Raw genomic sequence first — 23,066 nt, 5'->3', positions numbered from 1 at the left:
ACATATGTGCCTTGGTAACTGATTCCACAGGCTTGCACTTCTCCAAAGGAAGGAGTCCGAATAAATTGATGTTCTGGGCATCTGCGGGCGAATTCTATCTTCATGAGCCACGTCTGTCTGTCGAGAGGATAGATATAGGCGATCTGTGAATACGTGCTAGTAAGAATTTATCTTTACTTCCACTATTTTTCCTGATTAATAATATAATGGAATAACAGTACGCATTAATCTAGGTTATTCTAAACAAAAAAGATAAATTTGTAAATGTACTTCTGCTGAGGTAGTGGTATGAACTATCGAAGTTTCGCGCCACTAGTGAAATTTAAATATGCCAGTATTTTATAACTATAGTTAATGCCTTGTATTCCACGCTAATTCAATAGAAGCAACTAACATTGACATGATCATATAAATATAGGTAATCTGTGGTCCATATTCCCCAGTAGTTCAAATAATCAATCTTATGTAGTTCAAGTGAACAGAACATTATTTTTGAGGTTAAGCTGTAGATTAAAGATTCAAATATTTAGGAACCCAAATAACATTGTCACGAAAATGTATGTGGACTCCTTTCGTTTACATTAATACGATAACCTTATTTTTCATTACTATCAGTATGAAATTATTAACGACAACTAAGAGATTAAATACCTATATCATTAGAAAATGTTCGAACGTAGTAAAAAGAGACCTTCAAGTGCCTCCATTCTGTGAAGTTTATATTAATGTTCCTTACAATTTAATAATCAAACCGTTAAATGTTCATAAATATCCTAATTGTGATAAACTATTGATACAAAATAATGCAAAATTTGAAAAATCATTAGAATGTATTATAGGTGGGAATCACATTACAATATTTGACAAGAGCGAAGATACAAATAATATCGCTCAAGTTGAAATTCCTGTAAAATCTAGTAAGTAAAATCAAATGAACTTATGATATGGATAGAAAAGAGAAGATTCACATACCAAAGTCTCTTAAATCGAATTAATCACCTTCATAAACGCATGTGAAATTTCAAATGTTTTATCAGTGATATTTTAGTAAAAATAAACTTTTCGTCTGACCTAATCATTATTTTAACCTTATTTGCAGATTTGTTTGTAAGTTCCAGAAAAGATATTGATCTAGGTCAACTAAATTGTGATAAAATCAATTTAAAATCAGTTGAAGGAAATATAAGCGTAGATAAATTTAATGGTAAATCTATACAAATCATTTCAAAAAATGGTAATATAAAACTAAAAGATGCAATTCAGGCATCTGAAATTCAAGTAGTAGTTACTGAAAATGGGGTAAGTGATGATAGTTATTTCTTGTTTTAAATAAGTTTTCAGTTACGCTTAATTGGTATTATTGCTCTTTATGAACCTATGCAAATACCACAAACTGCATTGTCATATTTTCCAACTTTATCAATTTCTGTGGTTTAAATAATGTACTTTCTATTATAATAACATTTCTGCAAAATCAAAACTGATATTTAAATAAAACGGATTATAGTTTTTTCATACTCTAAGAAAGTGCCTTCACTACTGAAACCCATATAAAATTTGATAACTCAATTAATGGGAAGATATTGTGCAAGGCAGCTCTATTATAATACCCAGCCTTTTCCTTATAGTTTAAAGAGTTTGAGTTTTATAAAATTTATTTGATTCTAATACTGTTTATGGCTCAAAATGAACAAACACAATGGCGTTGGGACCATACATAATCCAAACCTGTTTAGATCAGGTATATAAATATAAGGTTATAGTCTATTTATTGCCTATCATATATTAACTGGAGGGTAGTCACTTTATTAGATTGTGAAAAATTCTATTAGTGGTGAAAAGAAATTAATTATCCTTATGTCCCATCATCACTAACAAAATATGAACTCCATAATTAGAAATGTTTGATAGATATATGTTTTCAACTCACACTTTCAAGGTTCTATCTCTCATTTTTAGGAATATTATCACCATTAAAAATTGATCTACACCACCTCGTATAATTTGACAATCAATCAACAAAAAGTAGTATATCATTCCTGAGTTCCATAAAAAAGTCTAAACATGTGTTGATGCATTATCATTTTTGTAGATAATATATGACAATTTTATTTACCAAGATTTTATTGTTTTTTTTATATTTATTTTTATCTTCCCTTTGTATTGACTAGTGCATTTTGGGTTAGAATACAATGAACTGAATGCCTATCTCAGATTGTCATTCCATTTGACACACCTTATCAAAGTGAGAACAGATGAACAGATATTATTAACTCAATTTGAAATAAATCAGATCATTTGCAAAAGGAAAGCTATGATTAGCACCACTGTCTAATAACGCTGGGCATTGAATAAAATTATAAAACAGCTCAGTTGTCACATATCCAATTGTTTCATTATTTTAATTTGTAGTCAATTAATACTGGAAAATTACAAGGAATTTCTTCAAGATTGGAAACTAACAAAGGAGATATTACAGTTGAATCTTCATATTGTAATGAAAGTGTCTTCAAAACTTGCAATGGTGATTTGTCTTTATCAAATATTCATCAACATTGTGAAATAATAATCAAGGAAGGTCATTTAAATATTAGTAAGTATAATAAAGCAATAGGAAATATAAATATATATTTTACATATATTTATAATAATCGAGTTACTCACTCAATATTGTTTATTAGTAAGCTATCAAATATTATAAACTGGATATTTTTTTTATTCTATAATTTCATATAGTTATTTCTATGCAAGTTGATGAAAGATTTGTGGTTCAATATTTTAATTGGAATATTAAAGCAATGTAACTACAATCGAACACTTTTACTTTTTAGCTAGTTTTGATGGCCAACTCACCGCTACAGTAGACAAAGGTGATGCTGATATACACCTATCAAGAATCACAGGAAACTCTGAAGTAAACATTAAAAACGGATCTTTACATTTAAAATTAGCAGAATTATGTCAAGATTACATCAAATTCATACTCAAATCTGATTATTGTGATGTGGGAAAACAATTTAAATTTGATTATAGGGAACCAGGTTGTGTTATAATTAATCCAGAAGTCGTTGAAGAATATTTAGCAGTTGTGAATTGCTTACAAGGGTCAATATTAGTACAAAATGTTAGTTGGCAAGAAATGATGAAACTTAAGTTGAAAAAATTTCATTCTGATCAAGACGCAACTGTTTGATTCGGAGATATGTATTTCTAAGTAGGATAGCTCCAACGATGAAAGTTAACCTTTGGGACTGTAGGAAATCGGGATTCAATTAATAAGATGTCAAATTAGGTTGAAATATAAAAAAAGACCAGTAACCAATAAAGATTTTTTCACGTGAAAACTGGGGAAAATTAATATTTGCACTTTTTAATAGGGCTAAGGAATCTACCAACTTGATTCTGTTTTAAAAATTAGTTCGAAAGTCAAAAGTAAAGTTTAACCTCTATCATTCGTGCACATACAAATAATATCGATTAAAATAGATTTTGTTATTTCGGCTGTCTACCTTGCAGGTAAATAATTTTTAAATATTCAAATAGAAATCCAATTCCAACAAATTTGCTTACCAACCTATCACACCAAAACTGATCAATGGTGATGAATTGATAAACTTGCAAGTTTAACCTATTCAACAATAAAATGTGTGTGAATATTAAATCAATAAATATGTTACAATAAGACCTGTCTTATTATTCAAGAAATAATAAAATTAAATCATTATATGATATGGAAGTACAAAAAAATACTGCACAGTTGAAATAGTAGATATGCTTTAAATTTTGCGAAGCTGAAAGCTTTCATTACATATTAGGATATCTATGAAAGATGGTTACAAACTACTTCATTGAAAGAATACACTTTTTTGTGGTATTTCATATAAAATGGGCTACTAAATATGGACTGCATCACCATAAGTCTTAAAGCATCTAAAAGATATCCAAACTCGTTTGGGATTCCCTAGAAAAATTAAACGAGCTACACAAGAAAAATAAAGTTACCCTACAATGAATTTCAGGACACCCAGGACTTTCAATTGAAGTACGTTGATTTGTGAATGGAAAAAATGCCAATTTTATATTTTAAAATATAGCTTAAGGACAACATAAGTGATCACCATCCATACTTTTTTAAAGTTAAAGTTCTTAATCGCTTCTTAAAATTGTTGCAAATAAAATACACCACTAAGGTCCTCATTGACCTAAAATATTCTGTAACTTTGGAGTAATTGCCTCTTCTAATCCTGTGTATATTCACATTAAACACTGCCATAGATACAAAAGACAATAAATCATACAATGAATGTCACTTAAATTATATTGCAGAAAAATAAATTTATTCAATAATAGAAATTTCAAACATAGATAAATTTCTTAACGTTTTCCTTTCTTTCCTTTTTTTGATTTCCCCTTTTTCTGTCTTTGTTTCCTCTTCTCGGCTATTAACCGAGCCTTTACAATTTGATCAGTTGATTTAAGCTCTGATTTTCTTTGTTTCATCTTAACTTTCTCATTATGTCTTGCCCAATGAGTGTGAGGGTTTCTCATAGGAACTAAAAGATCAAAATAAATTTCTTTATTTTCTTATTCCTTAGACCTCTTAAATATGTTTATGTTTTTAAATCGTCTTGATGTCAGGTCTCTTCTGTTATAAAAAAGTTTTTTTTTACTAATTTATACTAATTTTATAACAGAAGAAACCTAAAATCAAGATGATTTAAAACATAAAGATCAAAATTTATATACATAGTTTTGAACGCAAGATATTATTGCAAGAATAATAAAGACACATTATAATGAAATAAAAATTACCCTTTGGAGCAGATATATCATCTTCATCATTATCATCAAACCCATCTTGATCAGCTTTCGTTTTTTGTTTCCATTGTTCATATCTATCACTTTTATAAGTAGCAGGTATCCATACACCAGCTTCTGTTTTAATTTTGCCTGTTCTTGTATCCTAAAAAACGACAATTATATTTCTTTTTTAAGTGTACAAAGAGAATGACAGGTCTCATCTGTTCACTGAATATTTAGTTCATCATCAACTATAAGCACCCACTTCCTCGATTCTAGTGCTTTCAGAAATCAAATGTATCATTAGATGCAAAAGTGAGAAAAAAACATAAGTTGTGTTATAACATATCAATCAGCATGTTATGTTTTTAGTCAATTATTTTCCTATTTCTTTATGTGGCGAGTAGTTACTTCTGTGTTATATTCACTTACAACTTCTAAAAGAAATTAATTTGTTGTCATCTCCAACTCTTCAAAAAGTATAATGGAATTCCAGTTTTGATTTCAACGCCTACCAAAGAAGAACTTTTACAAATTTGTGAATTATTTTTTTTCACTCGCTGGTAAGTTTAATGTTTTGCTTTTTATATGTTCTCCATTTTATCTAGATCTGTTCTACCTCCTATTTTCTAGAGAAAAAAACTAAGTTACCAACAGTTATATCGCCAACTCTACAATTGACGGATGAAACCATTCCAACTTTCCTAAGAAAAGTTTCAGTTCTCTAGTCTTAGTTGTTCTCAATTTATAACTGCTTCGTGTTTGATTTGCATACGCAGTTAATACGAATTTTATTACTTATTCAATAAATGAATTATTGCTGAAACTTTTTTATTGTTCCCATCAATTTTTCTCAAAATCGTATTAGAGGATAGTTTTATTTGTTTTGGTAAATTCAATTATTTGGAAGGTCCATTTTTTTCACCAATATTAGTTGTTGAAGGAAAGTCTGTTTATAGCTCATAAACGAGCTACTATGTAGGACTATAATTACTACTATTGCAGTCATTTATCACTAAAAACTTATAGACTTTGGGATGTTCAGTATGTAGAGGTACCAAACAAGGTTGGAGACCACACAATTGGTTATTATTTATTAGTTATCGTCGCTAAGGGAGTAAATAATCGTTACTTGCATTTGCTTCATATAAAGGGATATCTAAACAAGTAAAAACTCGCAGATTAATTCAAAGAACAAAGAGACTTGAGAAACGTCCTTATTTCATTTTCATACAAACAACGAAGTTGATAATAGACAATACCTATCTGAAGACCCAAACATAATGGTAAAAGAATAATCACATATTAAGAACATTCAAACAAAAATATAATAAAACAAAAGCATATTATTCACACTGCTGTTTACAGTTATACGTACAGAAACAGCAACCATTTTCTTCTTCTTTCTATCCCAAACTTTCAATTGTCTACTCATTTTCATTTGTTCTCTTGAATCGCCCACCAAATCTAATTGTGCACTCATTGCTTCTTTTTGGAAATTATTTACCGCTAGTCTGAAATGAAAATAAAATTATTATTTTTATGAAACGGAAATTCAAATAACAACTAAAAATTATCCATATTTGCTACCAACACATGTTTGTTTGAACTGTCAATACATATTTTGTAGTGGTTTGAAAAATAATTATTCACTTCATGATACACACCACAACAAGAAGAATAATTTTTGTTGGAAACATGCTGCAATCATCACAACCACTCACAAAATTTATTCTTCATGTTGCTGGATGATAATTTATTTTTGCCATGAGGATTTAAATTCAAAATATGGTGTTACTAATATCTAATTGGACTAGGTAAAATGATCATAAATGTAGAGTTGAAAAGGATTACTATGAGAATAATGAGCATCACATCAGAAGACTGAATCCAATCAGTTAGGACACTATTTAAAGTTTTAGGAGTATAATGGTTGATATTTAAACTCAATTTTAATTACCCATAAACCTTGAAAGGTTGTTAATGATTTTTTTATTTAATATTAAATGGAATTTTCACTTGAGATATTAATAACTATGAAAATGAGAACAGCTATCAAATATTACTTTCCATATATCATTAATATTTTGATACAACGTAATGTATTAAAATTATTAAATAAATGCCTTACCCCTCTTCTGTATGCCGATCAGATGGTGCATAAGGAATATAATTTTCGTCCTGAACTTTCCGTTTCTTGCTCTTTTTGTACAATATATCCATTTTTCTCTTTTTAGGTAAAACCACACTAGAGAATGTGTCATTAATATCATCATTATTACTACATTGCAATTTGGATTCTTCAGCATCAAGTACTTCCATTTCTGCTTTCCTTTTATTCACTGTTTGATGATGTGCTATTATTTTATCTTTATGGAAAGCTCGTTTTTTCTTCATAGTCATATATTCCTCAGATTTATTTTTTCCACAAATTTCAAATATTGTCTAAAAACATATATATAAATAAATATCTACTCCTTTGAATTGTATCATGAATTGAAACAAGCTTTGAATACTATAATTACTAGTTGTGGTACTATTAGGTTTATTTACTGAATGGTCGAAACAATTTTACAAATAAGCGATATTTGTTTTTGGTAAATTAAATGATTGTCACCTGGTAAGAACTGTACATACCTTTCATAGACTCATAGATAGAATTAAATTGAATATCGCCACACACAACGCAAAAATAGGAAATCAAAAAATCTTAAATCTGTGCAGGATTAAAAAGGAATAAGCCCAAAAAAGTCTTCTATTTGATGAGGTATATGATTCACAATTGTAATGATTTATTATAGAACTATAAATTTACTTTTTCTTTAATGTTCAAGTTTTAGTTAATTAATTTTTCTTAAATATTGACAGATACCGAGTAATATAAAAAATATTCAATGTCTAATTTGTGAAAACTCTTTACCCCTTGCGGTCTGTAGTTTTTCATTTTGTCCAAAATATTCTCTATTTCTTGTTCGTTGTTTTCTTCTATTTTTTTAAAAATAGGGTGTACCCAACAAGATGAAAGAGGCAATTCTTTAACCCTTCTATTGCTGTCAGATGATGCATTAGGTCGAGTTCTGATATATTGTTGATAGCCATTCTCTGATACTTTTCTTACGGATATCTGAAATTTTATATAATTATGAAATCATCAATATACTTTCTGGGTGTTACAAAATGTAGCTGTAATTAAAAAAATTTTTAATATTGAAACATTTTCTCTTAATTTAATTATTATTAAAAAAATGCATAATAAAGTCACACAGTTAAAGTGACAAATTAGAGAAATGTATATAATATTCTTACTAATTCCATATTATTTTCATGCAGCGTTAATAAGGTGCTTTGCTGTTCTTCGAGTAGAGATTGAGGAATCCTGCCCACAGTTCCATTTCTATTAACAGCAGTTGTAATTGAAAGGGTACGTCCCAAAAAGAGATGTAAATCTAACAGGTAAGCAAACTCATCTGGAGAAACTAATGAGAAAGATGTACCACTTCTACCTGCTCTAGCACATCGACCTTAAAAATTAAAATAATAAAATCGCATATTTTAATATGAATAATTACTGTACCATTAGCTTAATCAAATTAGGAGAGAAAAGTGAATTGTTCAAAAAAATTAGCACCCTTTAACACTTTCACCTACCTTAGATATGAATACATAATCATTGGTTATAATGACAGTTATTATTATAAATAAAAAATCTCCAAATTACTAAATGGCTGTCAAGTAAATATGAGCCCCATCTCAGTAAAGTTGGCCCAGAAATAAAAACTATATTTTTAAAAGAATTTACATATTAAAGAAAGTAAATTAAAAATTGCCACACATTTATGACAATAAATGATATATTAATCCAATTTTAATCTAAAACACAAAATTTCTTTAATAGGGAAAAAATATCTTTTGAATTAAAATTTTTAAAAATCATAGAATCCAACATTGCGGTGTTACATTGCCTTTTTACTGCTTCTGTTCATGTTGACATACTATCAACTACTGTTTGACAGCCTTATAGTATCTAAATTTCTTAGAGGCAAGTTGATTTTACTTTTTTTCAACAAAGTATGCCAGAAGGTTTCAATAGGCGAGAAATCTGGACCCTTATTTTAAACTGGAACATGTTTTCTGATACTTATCTTCTACTTTTGAAGCCATATAACAAGAGGCACCATTTGTTGGAAAATACATTTAATATTATTTGAAAGCATGTCTTGAGTTTGAGGTGTCAAATTATTTTGACTTATCAACATTCATAATACCTGTTATGCATAAGTTTCCTGTTGGGCTAAGGGCATACTTCAAATCTGGCTACTTCACTCAAATTATGTATTTCCATTAGTTTTGCAAACCTCAATTTATGTTTTCCTCTGCTAATATATTTTCAACCTGTTATTATTTTGCTAATAAAATTGTATAAAAAATGAAAAAAGCTTCCTGTGATAGTTTCAAAAACCAGCTTTTTAGTCATCATGTGAAAAGTTGCTGTTGCAAAAAGTTTTTGTGGTTGCATTATTCCATAATATTTTAATTTTTTGTAATTATCGCGCCTTTTTAAAGTTTTTGTTTTAAAATTTGTTCTTGAAATAATGACTGTAACTTCTGATCACTGAAGCCTTTGTTTTGTATAATTTAATATTTCAAGCGGTATGTCTTTACTTATTAACATTATCAGCGATTTGAGAAGCGTTTTGCCCTGTTAAATGCGAATTATAATATATAAAATGGCCTTTTAGAAATGTCAAATATTATTTTTTTACAAAGCATACCTTTACCGTATTGAATCTGGTAAACAGATTTTCAAACTTAAGTTGTATCTTAAATCTAGTTTGTTAACCATTAACCATTTTATAAAGACCAATAGTTTTGTTATTTACTGTTAATATTGGAAAAAAAAAATATTTGCTTTGCAATAAACTCTTAAATATCATGTTTTGGGGAGATGGGTCAACTCCACTCACCTACTCGATGTACAAATAATTTTGATTTGGCTGGAAAATTGTAGTTGATAACGTTATCCAACAATGGTATGTCAATACCTCTGGCTGCAACATCTGTAACTATAAGCACTTTTACTTTACCAAGACTAAATTTAGCAGCATGAATTTTCCTTGCAGATGGATCAAGATCTGAATATATGTAGGTATTACTAATACCAACTTTATCTAACACCTGAAACATAATAAATAGATTAGGTGAAACAAATAGCAAAAATCAATATTCATTTTATTTCTGTTCAACAATTTAAATTCTGGATTCAACAGTCACATTACCATAAAAATCATAAAAAACTGCCTTTTGTTTATCTAACATAATTTTTAGATGAAAATTTGGATAATTCAAATATCAATAACTGTATTGATTGATTTTCAATTCAGCTTTTTGAGCTAGATTTATGAATTACATATATTTGCTAATTATAAAAACATATTGTATTTCACAGAAATATATATTTTTGCCGAGTTATAGACCAATTTAAATAACCTAAGCTATAGTAAACCTAACCTAACCGAAGCTATAGTAAACTTAACCTGACCAGAAAGTGGAACCATTCCTCGGCCTTCTTAGCATAGGGACAGTCTCCAATTTGAATGTAAATATAAGTTAGATAAAAACAAGAACAATTATTTCTGCTTTTTCCTTAATGTTATCCTTCTTATCTAAGCCCTTCTCTTCTAAAAATAAGCTCCCAAAAGTAAAAACTTTCATTTAATTCATAAACCTAGTTCAAAAAGCTGAACTGGAAGTCAACTAATCCAATTATTAGTAAAATCGGAAGTACTGAGATAAATGCATTCTACAATCTGTTTTTAGTGCTTGGCACTGAGGTAACTGTACTGTCATCCACTTCATGTTCTACACCAGTCAATTACACATCAACCTGCTTAGAACCTTCTAACATTATGAATAATTCAAAATGTTCTATCACCAGTAATTTAAATAAAAAAAAGAAAGAAAATTTGCGTGCCTATTTTTAAAAAAATAATTTTATTATTCAGATGTGTAACTAACGCAGCACTCTTAACCTATTCTGCTTCTCTCAATTCCAAATATTTTTGCGAGTATTTTTGAATCTGGGCGATTTGGAAAAAAATATAATATGTAATGCTGCAGTAAAGCCTCGTGACAAAAAATGTGACTTTAGTGCCTTGATACATAAATATTATTTCAATTAATGCTTTTTACAAAATTATTTCAGTGCCACTAATATAGCTTACCATATGTTTATATACAATGATTTATTGTTTTTATATAAAACTATAATGCCAGCATGCTTGGCATACTATAATGCCACTTGTTTATGACAAGCAATTATGACTGATAGAATCATCCTCTAAAGGCACTGAAAAACATCTATTTATTTTAACAAAGTGGTTTTTCTGTTTCAAATATTAAGATAATTTAATGAAAAGACATACCATACGTAAATATTCAACATGATGTTTTGTTGCTGCAAAAACAACAGTCTGTTGTTTAGAATCTATGTAAGATTGAAGGAGTACTAATAAAGCTGCTAATTTTTCTTCTGGCTTAACAGTGAAATACCAACACACTAGTTCTTCAGGTAATTTAGATTCCACGTCCAATCTAAAATCATTTAAAATAATTATCAGATATTTTGGTTAAATTGAATTTTGAGACAAAAAATTGTAGATACCTAATCAAGACTGGATCACTTAATCCAGCTTTTGCAAATTCTACCAAAACTTTTGGCAAAGTAGCAGAAAACAGGACTGTCTGTCGTGTATCAGGTAATCTTCTAATTATTTCTGTCAACTGATCACCTAATCCCATTTCAAATAATCTGTCAGCCTCATCGAAAACAACATATTCTATGCTATTCAATTTCAGTTCCATTTCAACACAAACATGTAAAAATCTTCCTGGAGTAGCAACTATGATATCTGGATTTCCATGGATAGCTGAAAATTGATTATCCATAGAATCTCCTCCCAAAATTACAGCTGCTTTTAGATCCAAAAATCGACCCAAATCTTTAATGAATTTCAATGTCTAAAATAATAAAATAGGTAATGATTGAATCTCATTAAATATTTATAATCAGCCCTTACTTGTAGAGCAAGTTCTCTTGTAGGTGAAAAAATTAAAGCTCGGGCTCCGGTTTTAGCGATACGCATTTTTAATTTTTCAAATAAAGGTATTAAGAAAGCAGCAGTTTTCCCACTTCCCGTTCTAGCCATAGCCACAACATCTTTACCTTCCATTATTATAGGAATAGTCTGAAAATCGAGAAAATAAAGTACAGTTAAAAATTAAAAACAGAAATTTACTTTTCTTTGAATGGGTGTTGGTTGTTTATACCCTCGTTTAGTAATTCCTTTAATAACGTTGTAATTTAGATGCATAGATTGGAAACCTCCTCCTTTTTTCTTTTCTTTCTTTTTTTGTGTGCCATCTTCAGTATTATCAATTTTACTATCGTTTGCATCTGAAAAGCCTGGAATATCATTCATTGTTTAGTTATTCTATTTGCAGACTTGAAGACAGATATAAATTGAAATTTAAGGTTAGTCTCATATGTAAAATGAAGTGTCTAAATGTTCAAACTCTCGGAACTGTAAAGGTCGTTTTCTACAGTTTTTTATAAACTATTTTGGTACGCACTATGTCAATGTGGATGTATCTAGAAAAGGTATAATACTTATTTGAAACGTTTATACGCGAATATTTGTATATTAAAGCTTTTAAATTTTATATAAATTAGAATTAGAATGCAATAATAACAAGATTAATCATGCTGGGTCTCAAAAATTGTCTGTGAAAATTTGTGTCTTAAAATTAGTTCATATTCTGAGTCGAAAAGAAGAATTAAACATCTGTCACTTAAGATCGTATTTCCGACCTGTCTTTTCTAGTGCAGGACACAGAGGAGGTTACACACAATCGTGTAGTTGTGGAAGCATTAATATAAAGAAATGGTAAGCAATATTAAAAAAATATTATCATTTTACGGTACTTAATCGAGTGATACATCGGGATATAACATTTTCAATAATTGATTTATACACAAATTCAAGATATTTTTAGAATTACTTTACACACCTTATTTTAAAAAGATCATTTACAATAACTTCCATTGTTGAGATAGCCTTGGAGTTACTTATTCTGTTTTAAATTCTATTTTCAGGCTTTCGTTAAAGTTGTTAAGAACAAGCAATACTTCAAACGGTACCAAGTTAAGTTCAAGAGGCGTAGGCAAGGAAAAACTGATTACTATGCTCGTAAACGTCTCATCGTTCAGGATAAGAACAAGTACAATACTCCCAAGTACCGTTTGATTGTACGATTTTCGAATCGTAATATCACCTGTCAGATTGGTTATTCTCGTATTGAAGGAGATAAAATTCTCTGTGCTGCTTACTCTCATGAATTGCCGAGGTAATCAGTTTATTGAATTTTAATGTTTACATTTATATATACCCAGTTTAACGTCAGGTCTCAAATGATCATAATTTTTCAAGATATGGGATCAAAACTGGTCTGACCAATTATGCTGCAGCTTATGCAACTGGTTTGTTACTAGCCCGACGTCTGTTGAAAAAGTTGGGTCTTGACAATCTATATGCTGGTAATACTGAAATTAATGGTGATGAATACAATGTTGAGAATGTTGATAGTGGACCAGGAGCATTTAGGTATGTTGATTAACAACTGTATTTCTTGTAATAAGTATATGGGTAAGTTTTTGCTTTTAGGATCAATTTTTTTCAATTATAATAAACTCTAGGGCAACGGCCCACCTCAGTTGGTAAATACCGGATCCCGTAAGATCTCCGAAGTGAAACTGCTGAGGGCGCGGTCAGATCTTGATGGTTGACCTCTTGGGTAAACTGCGTGCTGTTGCCTAAGTAATGAGTCAACGTTCAAGTCTGGCGTCGTATTGATATTTGCAGATGACAAACTTTATTGTTTCCATTGAAAAGTAAGTTATCAAGTTGGTTACATGTAGATCACTTGTTAATTTTCTACCAATTTAGATAATACAGAGTGTACCATGATCAGCTGATTAAACATTTATATAGGAAACTATGGTTGATATTGTTTTATTTCAAGTGATACTGGAAGTGGAGTTTTTTGAAAAGTTTATTTGATTGATCATTTTTTATTACATTTTGAGAATGAACTTTAACCTACTATTTAACCAAATTTGTTTAAAATAGCAAAGTCAGAAATTTTCAAAATTTGTTTGATTATTAATGCATGAGGATAGTGACCTCATCATTTTATTTCAGCTGTTGAAACACCGAAAGGTGTCCTTTGCTCCACTGGGAGCTATATGACAATGTGAGCATAAAGATATTAAAACTTTATTTATATAAAAAATTACAATAATTCCCCTTATAACGCATTTTCATATTATGCAATTTTGATACCTATTATAATGTGGAGATGTCCAACATTATATATAGTTCATAATTAGTTTTGCATTTGTATAAATTGGGTTGTTATAAAATTAAATAGAATTATTTTATGAAGTTTGTGTTAAAAGGTGTAAAAATTCTATTAAACGATGACAAGTGAAAAGGAATCAAAACCCTAGTTAAAAACGAAATTTGTTTCTACAATAAAATTATATTTTGGATTAGCTTTATTGGGGGTCATAAAAAAGTGTTTTACAAAAATACTCCAACAATGTGGAACTAATCAATCATATTTTAGGGGGATTACTGTATATGGGTGCTCAGAAATTGAAATCAAATATTTTAAAATTCCAAAAATGAAATAATTTATGCATATGTAAAGTTGATATCATTAAAACAGCTTTTCAAGACATTTTCAAATCACATATATTTTAAGAATGTAATCAATTCTCTCTCTACCAACTTATAATACATTGTGTGAATTAAATGAATCATTGTCTTAAAAGGTTAATGTAACAGTGTTAATGAATATGTTACATTTAATAGTTTGATGAAGTTGAAATAATACACATACAACCTCATAACTAAGTTGATGGTATCATTTGGAAGAATTGTCAAAAAACAAATTCTCAATTTTCATCAAACAATATTAAATTTTTATCACTTATCTGTGAAACCTTACTTCTGTAATATCGCAATAAAGCAAGGTTGCACATTTAGAACCTTATGGTGCAGATCTTTCATAATTGTAGACATGTTCACTAAGAAAATGGTTAAATGGGCAAACTGAAAATATTGTTTAATATTACCCTTTAATCGATATGTCGATTGATAAAATTTTTATCTTGAAAATTCTCAAATTTTTGTTCCTCTAAGCCTCATCCTCTCAAATCAGTTTTTGTTCTTTCTGAGTTTTGATTGATTCATTTAACAAAAATCATTCCTGCTATTAAATTCTAAACCAACGAGATAAAGGTGTAATTCTGTAAATTATTACAAGCAGACGTGGCTTATAAAAACAGAGTTTGGCTGCAGATGCCCAGAATGTCAATTGATCGGGACTCCTTCCTATGGAGAAGTGCAAGCTTGTGAAATCTGCTACCAAAGTACGTCTTTTCCGAACATTACAACCTACCAAAAGTTTAAGGTCAATAACCACAGGCATTTCTACACGGCAGACGTCGCTCGAACTACTCAAGTGTAATAAGGTTTACTCTCTTGTGCTTGCTTTTTACATAAAAAAATGTATTCCCAAATTTTTCTTCATCTACTAAGTAATTCCCTAGATATTCTCTGAAGTATGCCAAAACTAGAATTTTGTTTGTATCAGGTGTGCTTCTTAAGAAACTGTTTTTTATTTGCGTCTGATTTTCATTGTGCTTATGAGTATCTAGTCTAGTTTTTCGAGTTCTATAAAGACATTATTTCAGATCAGTTGTCATAAACTTCTATTTATAGCTAACATTTTGAAATTCTAAACTGCAATAAGATTATTGAACCCTCAAGACAACGTAGAATATTCTATTAATGTGATTATGTTGGCATGAACTGAGAAGATATTCCTATTTTTACAATATTTCAACTAAAACTAGCTCCTGGAAAACACTCATACAAACATTTTCTGCCAAATATTAATCTGTTGTTTCTGTTGTAAATGAAGACTCTGCTCATTATGGTGTAACCTGTACAGATATTAGAGTATGATGTTTTATGATGAACTTTTGACACATGCGCGTCATCTGATTTGGTAATTGAAGCTTATTAAAGGTTTCTCTACATGTTTTATGTTAGAGCAAGTGCCTTTGTCTGCAACAAGAATCCAAAGATCTTTGATTATAAAGTGTCTCTGATTTATTCTGTTTATTTCTTTAATTTTATTGTGAAACTTTCTAATATTAAGATAAATTCTTTTTTTTTTTTTGTAATAGGTGTTATTTGGATACTGGTTTAAACCGTACAAGCACAGGAGCCCGTGTTTTTGGAGCCATGAAAGGAGCTGTAGATGGTGGCTTGAACATTCCTCACTCTACAAAACGTTTCCCAGGTTTTGACAGTGAATCAAAAAGCTTCAATGCTGAAGTTCACCGTAACCATATTTTTGGTATCCATGTTGCTGATTACATGAAGTCTTTGGAAGAAGAGGATCCAGAGGCTTTCAAGAGACAATTTAGCCAATACATTAAATTGGGAATCAATGCTGATCAAGTAAGTTATTTCCAATCGGAAGTTTATTCCTTCATTTCATATTTGGATTTTTTATTTTTACAATTTTTTTATCAATAATTTGCTCGAATAAATTAAAATCGATTTTACAATTTGATGAAATCAAGATGATTGAAAATTGAAGAAAGTCCAATTTAAATTACTGCAGTTTGTAAATTTGGACTGTTGTGTCGCAATTGGACTACAGAAATTCATGTTTTGTTCTTAATTTTGACAATGCAATGTTAACATTAATGTAAAACATGAAACACGTTCATAATAAATTGAAAAATGTTAGCATGTTCAGGTTAATGCACTTAATGTATTTTGAATGACTCTTGGTAATAGCTGTTCATTGTAGTTTGCATAATTATTTGTTTTACGTGTATGATATATTACTTTAAACCCATGTCAAGCTAAATTTGTAGTGATGAAATGGCTTTGTAAAAAGTGGATGAGGTGAAAAATTGCACTACTAAATTCCACTACGATACACAGCTATGTGATGCTATACAAACGACCTCCTGGGATGTAGTATCCCAGTAGATTATTCGAGTAACTGATTTGTTTCCTGTGTACCACATTTTCTTTATTATCCTGTACTCAATATCCACAAAAGGAATCAGGTCCTATGGAGGGTTTAATCACCTTTGCTTTGGCTAGTCTGTCTGCTATTTCATTTCCCAGTGAATTTTCTTTTCTTTTTGCCTAAATCATTTAATATGTCCAGGCATTACCAAACCAACTTGAATCTTATAACATTGGTAGTGCTTGGCTGCTAGGCTATTGAATAAGTCTAGTGTGGTGTTTTGATTCCATATTTACAGCTTAATTTGTCCAAAGCTAAACTTTTCGGCACTTCATCGTGATGGATATTCCAGATTTAATCACTTTCTTTGGGAGGTTTCGGCTTATCCCCGATGACTCCTTCCCTGATTGAGGTTGTTTTTGTCCCCTTTGACAATAGTTATATGGAGGAGTAGAAGCTTTAAGATCAATTCCAATGCAGCCAATGTGGTATATTTTCCTCATTAATCATACTGTATATATAGATGATAAATGAAGGTGTTTGCCACTACACTGCACTTCCAGTTCTTTATGCTGTTCTGAAACCATCTTTGTACTATTTCTAGTGTGGTATTTATTTTTACTGAATCTGTTTTTACAACTTAGTGTTTGTGGAAGCTGAACTTTTTTAGGTATTTCATCTTACTGCATATTCCAGATTAAATCACTTTTTTGAGGGAGGTTTATTCCTTGCCCTTCTCTGAATATTCTGAGGGAGGTTTTTTGGCGAGGAAATTTTAGAATCACCTTTATTAGACATTGAGTACATTTTACATGAATGAATAAAAATCTGTTTCTTTTTTTTGAAGTATTTATTCGTTCTCCCCAGTTATAAAAACGGTATATCTTATGGAAATATTTTTTTTATTTTTCTAGTTGGAAACTATTTACAAAAATGCACACGCCGCTATTCGTGCTAATCCAGAAATGGAAAAGAAGGCAGACAAACCTGCTCCTACGACAACCAAGAGATGGAACCGCAGGAAGCTTACCTTGGCCGAACGCAAAGACCGTGTTGCACAAAAGAAAAAATCTTTCTTGGCCAAGCTCCAACAACAAGAAGCTTAAAATTATTCTTTTGTATTTTATCATGGATATTGTATTGAATAAATACACACACAAGGCTCATTTCTTTTTATTCAAATTTTAAACTCTTCCAAGCTTTAGGTTATTTTTCTTCCTGTGTACTTTGTCTCCAAACTATTTGGGATGGGAGATTCCCCGAAAATATTGGGAGGGAGAAGAGATGAGGGGATTTGTTGGATTATTGTTTCTGATATACTTTTACACTGCAGGGTTGGGATTGTAATTAGGTGTGTCCGTGTACCATCGCTTAAGGGACAAAACAATGGAGCAATAAAATGGTTTCACGAACCAAACAGCTTTTGAGGTTGTTGGTTATGCATTTTTTGTATAGGAACAGCTATAGCTGCGGTTGTATTATCCCCTATCTTTGGCCGACGAACGGGTTCACAGGGTATAAGAAAACCTGCAAAACTATGATATCTGAGACCGGATATTAGCTATAAAAGTAACGGAATATAGGAGAAAAATGGAAATTAACTGAACTTGTCAGCTAGTATATACAAAAGAAATGCAAATCCTATCATTTAAAGATTTTGGTCATTTTTATTATAGATTGTTCCCATATGTGGAATTAGTTTTCTCTGTCTTGGTCAATTTTAGAAAATGTCTTATTTGTGCTATCACAAAACTTTCGGGAATGAGATAGTGATTGTAGGAGTCATATCCCTACAAAAATATTTAAATCTTCGATGTATTAGAAGATTCCTATAAATTTGTAAGAGAATAAGAAAATATGTAAGTCAATTTATTCTTCAAAATTGTGTTAATTAAACTGCTAGGGGAAGAAAGATATCCACTCGAAAAGGTTAATTACTGCCCAATCCAGATTTCTCTGGATGTGAACACTCCAGAAAATAACCTTGAAGGATAAAAAATCCTACTTAATACAGGATGGCCAACGAGACTTATCAGGTGCTGAAAGAACTTCGTTTTGAAAACGAAGTAGGAAGATAAAAATTGAAGAAATAGGGTGAAATTTAAAGATCTGTATATATAGCCTCCGCCTGCACAGCAATGCCCAATGACGGTTCCACGGGGTAAACTGAAACCAGAAAAAAGTCAAAATCGGAAAGGCTTGAAATTTAACATACCTATAGAATAACAAAGCCTTATATCTTTTTTACCCAACTTTATAAGAAATTCTGAATCTAACAATTTTGAAAAGGCGAATGAATTATAATTCTGTTTCTTTCAAAGACTATGCATAATTTAAATTTCACAAGAAAATGAGTACAAAAAATCCATCTGAAACAACAAATCACCAATATCTGAAATGTTCGAGAAAATATTATTTGTATTGACGAATTTATACCTTCGCTATTAATTTGGCATTCATAACAAAATAATTTAAATTTTGATATCTTTTAATAGCGCGAAATCCAAATGTTATACTGCGGTAACAAACTGAAATTTTGAAATTAATTTTTTGTTCAAATAAGGTCGCAAATATTTTCTAGGTTTCTCTTCATAAAAATAATTGAATTTAGAATAGTAAATGTTGAAAATAAATTTGAATCCCAGCTGAAAATCCTACGTGATTCTTCTTTTTTTAAGAATAGCCCTGCTTAGATATATATGGCATTAGTACAGATATTAACTGCGTTCAGCTATGTACATCTTACAACTCTAACTTTTCGGTATCTCTCGGTAATCCACTTTATTTCGATCTCACTGCTCGGTCATATACATTTTTAAAAACACTGAATAAGATCTTTTTGCTCTGAATCTTGAAAGAAGACGCTTGAATTTGCTTTGACATTTCCATGCTTGTCAATTAGCAATTTTTTTCTAGAGTTGTTGGTTCTTATGTATTGTGTGTTGTTTTTGTATTTTTAAAATGAATAGTCTTAATTGTAACACATAAGAAGTGACTGAGGATAATACTTATCTCCAGAGGGCAGCAATTGTTAGCCAACTTCAGTAATTGTTGTCTATTGCTATACAACGAATAAGCATCAATTTGTCTACTTTCATAAAACTAATACTTCACTAGTTACTCTTCTGACCAACTGACTTTTATTTTGTATATTAAGTATTTTTCATTACCTAATAGGTAATCACCTCGATCAATGTGTACAACTTATTATCACGTGAAAATATTGCTCTCTGCTCGTTCTGTTCCGCGAACAACATTACCGAACGCAACTATTCTACTATAAGGACACGTCAGATCTATCAAACTTGTAATGGAACAATAGTGATTGATGATTATGGGAAAAAATATATTTGTTACAGTAGGAACAACAAAATTTCCCAAACTTTTGGACACTATTATTAAGAATGAATTACTTCGGACTTTTATAAAGCTAGGTTATGATTTTATACAAATTCAAACAGGAAAAGATATTTATAAACCTCCAGATGCAATTTCTCGTGAAATTACCAAAGTAGGCGATTCAATGGTTTTGAAACTTGATAAAATCACCATAAAATACGATAGTTATATTGAAAATTTTGAGGAAGAAATACTAAAAAGTGATTTTGTAATTAGTCATGCTGGTGCGGGTACTTGTTTAGAGGTACTTAAAGCAAAGAAGCCCTTGTTGGTGGTTATTAATGAAGATCTAATGAATAACCATCAAATAGAATTAGCTGAAGAACTACAAAATAATGGTTACTTGTACTACAGCACTTGTGATTCATTGATCAATGTCTTAGAAAAAGATTTTTCTGCTTTGACTGTATACCCCAATCCAGATACATTAGCATTTTCTGAATATTTGAATAAAAGTATGGGATATGTTTGATAAAATGTTTTGAGAATAGTTGCACATAGTGAAGCAATATAAAGGAAAGATGATGTGTTTGTAACAATTTTTTATTCAACCTCATTTTTAAAGTTTGCAATCCTTACATAACATAGTGCCGTTTTATAAACAAATGTATATTAAAGATGTCTATAAGTAGATGAAAAGATTTACTTAAATAAATTTCAGCCCTGGTCTCCTCTACAATTTGTCTATATCACCCTATTGTTTTGCAATGCTCAAATAAATAAAAAGTTCTTCATTAACATAGTCCATTATCTGCTAGAACTTATAGATAGAGTGAAAAAACTTGCTACTTTCATTGAGAAAAAAAATGAGGATAAGTAACAAATTGATTCTTCCATTTTTTTAATACAAGAGGCTTAAAACTATTTGCAAATAAACATTCCAACAACAAATATTGATAGGGTGATGTATTTCTACAGTTTAATGGCATACTCCTCATACAGCTTTTACTGCTCTGTGATTTAGTTATACACTGCCAAAAAAAAAAGATTGTAAAGAATTTATATGTTGACCATTTAAAGCTGATGAATCAGATTTTAATGTAAACTTGAAATTTTACAATTCATTTTTCTGTAATAATTGCTTAAACAACTTAACAAATAACTTATATATTAAATATACAGTTCACTAACTACTAATTTATATTTACTGCTGAAGATTCAAGTTCTCTTTAAATTATTTAAATTACTAAACTCTCCAGTTGAATCATATTCATATGAGATTCATTCTTTCAAAAATTTGATTTTTTTAAATTTCTCTCTTCCCTTCATTTTTTAAGTAATCTATACTTCTGAAAATGACAACACAGCCTTCACTACTTTCCCTCAAGAGAGAGAGATCAGAAAGTATCAATAGACCACAAATAAATTTATCCTGAAACAGTGTCCATTTTGGGTATCTCCAGTAAGAATATTTATATTTCAAGAATAGCGACAGTTTTAGAACTTTAGCAATAATTTTAATTTTTCTTTATCATTTATTTAAAAAAAATCATCTCAAGTCTTTGAAACTACTTGAACTGAATCCCCTTACCTTAGAGAGACAGTCCATACATCAATTAAACATAAATACACACACTAGGCTTTTTCAAATTACTTTATCTAGAAAAATTTTGTTCACAACATACAACAAAAAAATAAATAATATATATTAAACTAATTTCTTGGCTTCAAAGAATGTTTTGAGATGTCTCATTTGCCATGTTCCCATAATCAGAAGAACTGCAGTTTGGGTAATCGACCACCAAAGCACTCGTGAATTTGTACTCTCGCTAGTTTGTCTGAATCTTTCTTCACGGTACTAAAATAATTGATTATTTAACAACATGTATACAGTTCTGTTTAGATAAAATTTTGTCCATCAAGTTTGAAATGTGGTACCTTACCCGTTGATAATTTTGCTCTTTAGTTATCTGTTCAACTTGGTCAATTAACTGTCTAACCCGTAATTGCAACTCTGACAGTTTTTCTCTTTGTACAATTTCTCCATAATTAATGGCATGTTCTCCTACTTGTATATCTAAGTGTACTCGTAATTGTGATCCACTGAACCATGCTGTACTGTTTGAGAACATACAAATAACATGTTCTCCAGGTAAATGAGAAGTGAAGGATATTTTTCCTTCAGCACTGTACACTCTTGATAAAATTACTTTATCATCTGGATCTCTGACTTCTACATGCATTCCAATTCCTGTTGAGGATGGCATAAAACCACCACTTCTGGGATCGTATAATTCAACCTTATAATTTACTGCAAAATACAATTACGTACAAAAAAATTATAAAATAAGGAAATCATTACATGTCATGCATTTTAGACTGAATATTTATAGTAGCTGCTTGATAAAATATTTATAACATACCAATAACATTCGTTTCATCTGGAATTTCTTCTATAAAACATTTTCTTTCAGTTTCGCCAATATGAAAATATAAAGCTGAAGATATTTGAATTAGTATAAAAAATGTTAATGAGAAATATAGCGACTTTTGATTCATTTTTGAAAAATTTTCGACCTAAAGCTACACGTCAGCTATCAACTTTCTTTTAATTCTTCTACTATGTAAGTAAGATGTTAAATGTAAACGCACTACCAAGGAGATACGTCACATACACATGGTTCAATTCCACCAAAGACAGAGACCACATCTCATATAGCTACTTGCGAATCACGTTTTAGACATCGTTAAAGTTTTGTCTGAATATTTTAATACTTAAAAACAAAAACAAAGTTCAGATATCACCAATC

At 30.1% G+C, this 23,066-nt stretch overlaps 5 protein-coding genes across 5 annotated transcripts; 3 read left to right on the top strand and 2 right to left on the bottom strand.

The window, feature by feature from the left end:
• Window positions 1-465: 465 nt before the first annotated feature.
• Window positions 466-3,934, top strand: LOC130443071 (protein FAM185A-like). Its single transcript, XM_056777531.1, has 4 exons — window positions 466-917; window positions 1,100-1,299; window positions 2,413-2,593; window positions 2,832-3,934. Exons 1-4 carry the CDS (start codon window positions 560-562, stop codon window positions 3,191-3,193), a joined length of 1,101 nt encoding a protein of 366 aa, XP_056633509.1. The 5' UTR covers window positions 466-559; the 3' UTR covers window positions 3,194-3,934.
• A 370-nt stretch (window positions 3,935-4,304) lies between these two features.
• Window positions 4,305-12,400, bottom strand: LOC130443070 (ATP-dependent RNA helicase DDX54). The gene is made up of 11 exons (XM_056777530.1): window positions 12,096-12,400; window positions 11,877-12,044; window positions 11,462-11,817; window positions 11,223-11,391; window positions 9,765-9,975; window positions 8,107-8,321; window positions 7,721-7,924; window positions 6,932-7,245; window positions 6,179-6,314; window positions 4,813-4,963; window positions 4,305-4,553 (listed from the first exon to the last, which is right to left on the bottom strand). The coding sequence occupies exons 1-11, from the start codon at window positions 12,276-12,278 to the stop codon at window positions 4,375-4,377; spliced, it is 2,286 nt and encodes a 761-aa protein (XP_056633508.1). The 5' UTR covers window positions 12,279-12,400; the 3' UTR covers window positions 4,305-4,374.
• Window positions 12,401-12,609: 209 nt separating this feature from the next.
• LOC130443073 (60S ribosomal protein L5) lies at window positions 12,610-18,078 on the top strand. The gene is made up of 5 exons (XM_056777532.1): window positions 12,610-12,743; window positions 12,953-13,203; window positions 13,287-13,460; window positions 16,115-16,391; window positions 17,832-18,078. Exons 1-5 carry the CDS (start codon window positions 12,741-12,743, stop codon window positions 18,021-18,023), a joined length of 897 nt encoding a protein of 298 aa, XP_056633510.1. The 5' UTR covers window positions 12,610-12,740; the 3' UTR covers window positions 18,024-18,078.
• Window positions 18,079-19,950: 1,872 nt separating this feature from the next.
• LOC130443069 (UDP-N-acetylglucosamine transferase subunit ALG13 homolog) lies at window positions 19,951-20,934 on the top strand. The gene has a single exon (XM_056777529.1). The coding sequence runs from the start codon at window positions 20,246-20,248 to the stop codon at window positions 20,786-20,788; it is 543 nt and encodes a 180-aa protein (XP_056633507.1). The 5' UTR covers window positions 19,951-20,245; the 3' UTR covers window positions 20,789-20,934.
• Window positions 20,935-21,897: 963 nt separating this feature from the next.
• On the bottom strand, window positions 21,898-22,988 carry LOC130443068 (transmembrane emp24 domain-containing protein eca). Its single transcript, XM_056777528.1, has 3 exons — window positions 22,680-22,988; window positions 22,200-22,567; window positions 21,898-22,114 (listed from the first exon to the last, which is right to left on the bottom strand). Exons 1-3 carry the CDS (start codon window positions 22,813-22,815, stop codon window positions 21,965-21,967), a joined length of 654 nt encoding a protein of 217 aa, XP_056633506.1. The 5' UTR covers window positions 22,816-22,988; the 3' UTR covers window positions 21,898-21,964.
• Window positions 22,989-23,066: the final 78 nt, after the last annotated feature.

Source organism: Diorhabda sublineata, chromosome 4, assembly GCF_026230105.1.
Source record: "Diorhabda sublineata isolate icDioSubl1.1 chromosome 4, icDioSubl1.1, whole genome shotgun sequence".
Lineage (NCBI taxonomy): Eukaryota > Metazoa > Arthropoda > Insecta > Coleoptera > Chrysomelidae > Diorhabda > Diorhabda sublineata.
Note: the sequence above shows the minus strand (reverse complement) of the source record. Positions and strands in the feature narration are given on the sequence as shown.

Bases quoted from the DNA above. Each gene is read 5' to 3' on its own strand.
- LOC130443071 (XM_056777531.1), top strand. From the start codon at position 560: ATGTGGACTCCTTTCGTTTACATTAATACGATAACCTTATTTTTCATT. The intron at 918-1,099 runs GTAAGTAAAATC...CCTTATTTGCAG, and splicing joins TGAAATTCCTGTAAAATCTA to ATTTGTTTGTAAGTTCCAGA. The intron at 1,300-2,412 runs GTAAGTGATGAT...TTTAATTTGTAG, and splicing joins TAGTAGTTACTGAAAATGGG to TCAATTAATACTGGAAAATT.
- LOC130443070 (XM_056777530.1), bottom strand. From the start codon at position 12,278: ATGAATGATATTCCAGGCTTTTCAGATGCAAACGATAGTAAAATTGAT. The intron at 7,246-7,720 runs GTAAAGAGTTTT...ATATGTTTTTAG, and splicing joins AAAACTACAGACCGCAAGGG to ACAATATTTGAAATTTGTGG. The intron at 4,964-6,178 runs GTACGTATAACT...GTCGTTTTTTAG, and splicing joins AGAAAATGGTTGCTGTTTCT to GATACAAGAACAGGCAAAAT.
- LOC130443073 (XM_056777532.1), top strand. The intron at 13,204-13,286 runs GTAATCAGTTTA...TAATTTTTCAAG, and splicing joins TACTCTCATGAATTGCCGAG to ATATGGGATCAAAACTGGTC. The intron at 13,461-16,114 runs GTATGTTGATTA...TTTTTGTAATAG, and splicing joins AGTGGACCAGGAGCATTTAG to GTGTTATTTGGATACTGGTT.
- LOC130443069 (XM_056777529.1), top strand. From the start codon at position 20,246: ATGATTATGGGAAAAAATATATTTGTTACAGTAGGAACAACAAAATTT.
- LOC130443068 (XM_056777528.1), bottom strand. From the start codon at position 22,815: ATGAATCAAAAGTCGCTATATTTCTCATTAACATTTTTTATACTAATT. The intron at 22,568-22,679 runs GTATGTTATAAA...TGTATTTTGCAG, and splicing joins AGATGAAACGAATGTTATTG to TAAATTATAAGGTTGAATTA. The intron at 22,115-22,199 runs GTAAGGTACCAC...CAATTATTTTAG, and splicing joins AAGAGCAAAATTATCAACGG to TACCGTGAAGAAAGATTCAG.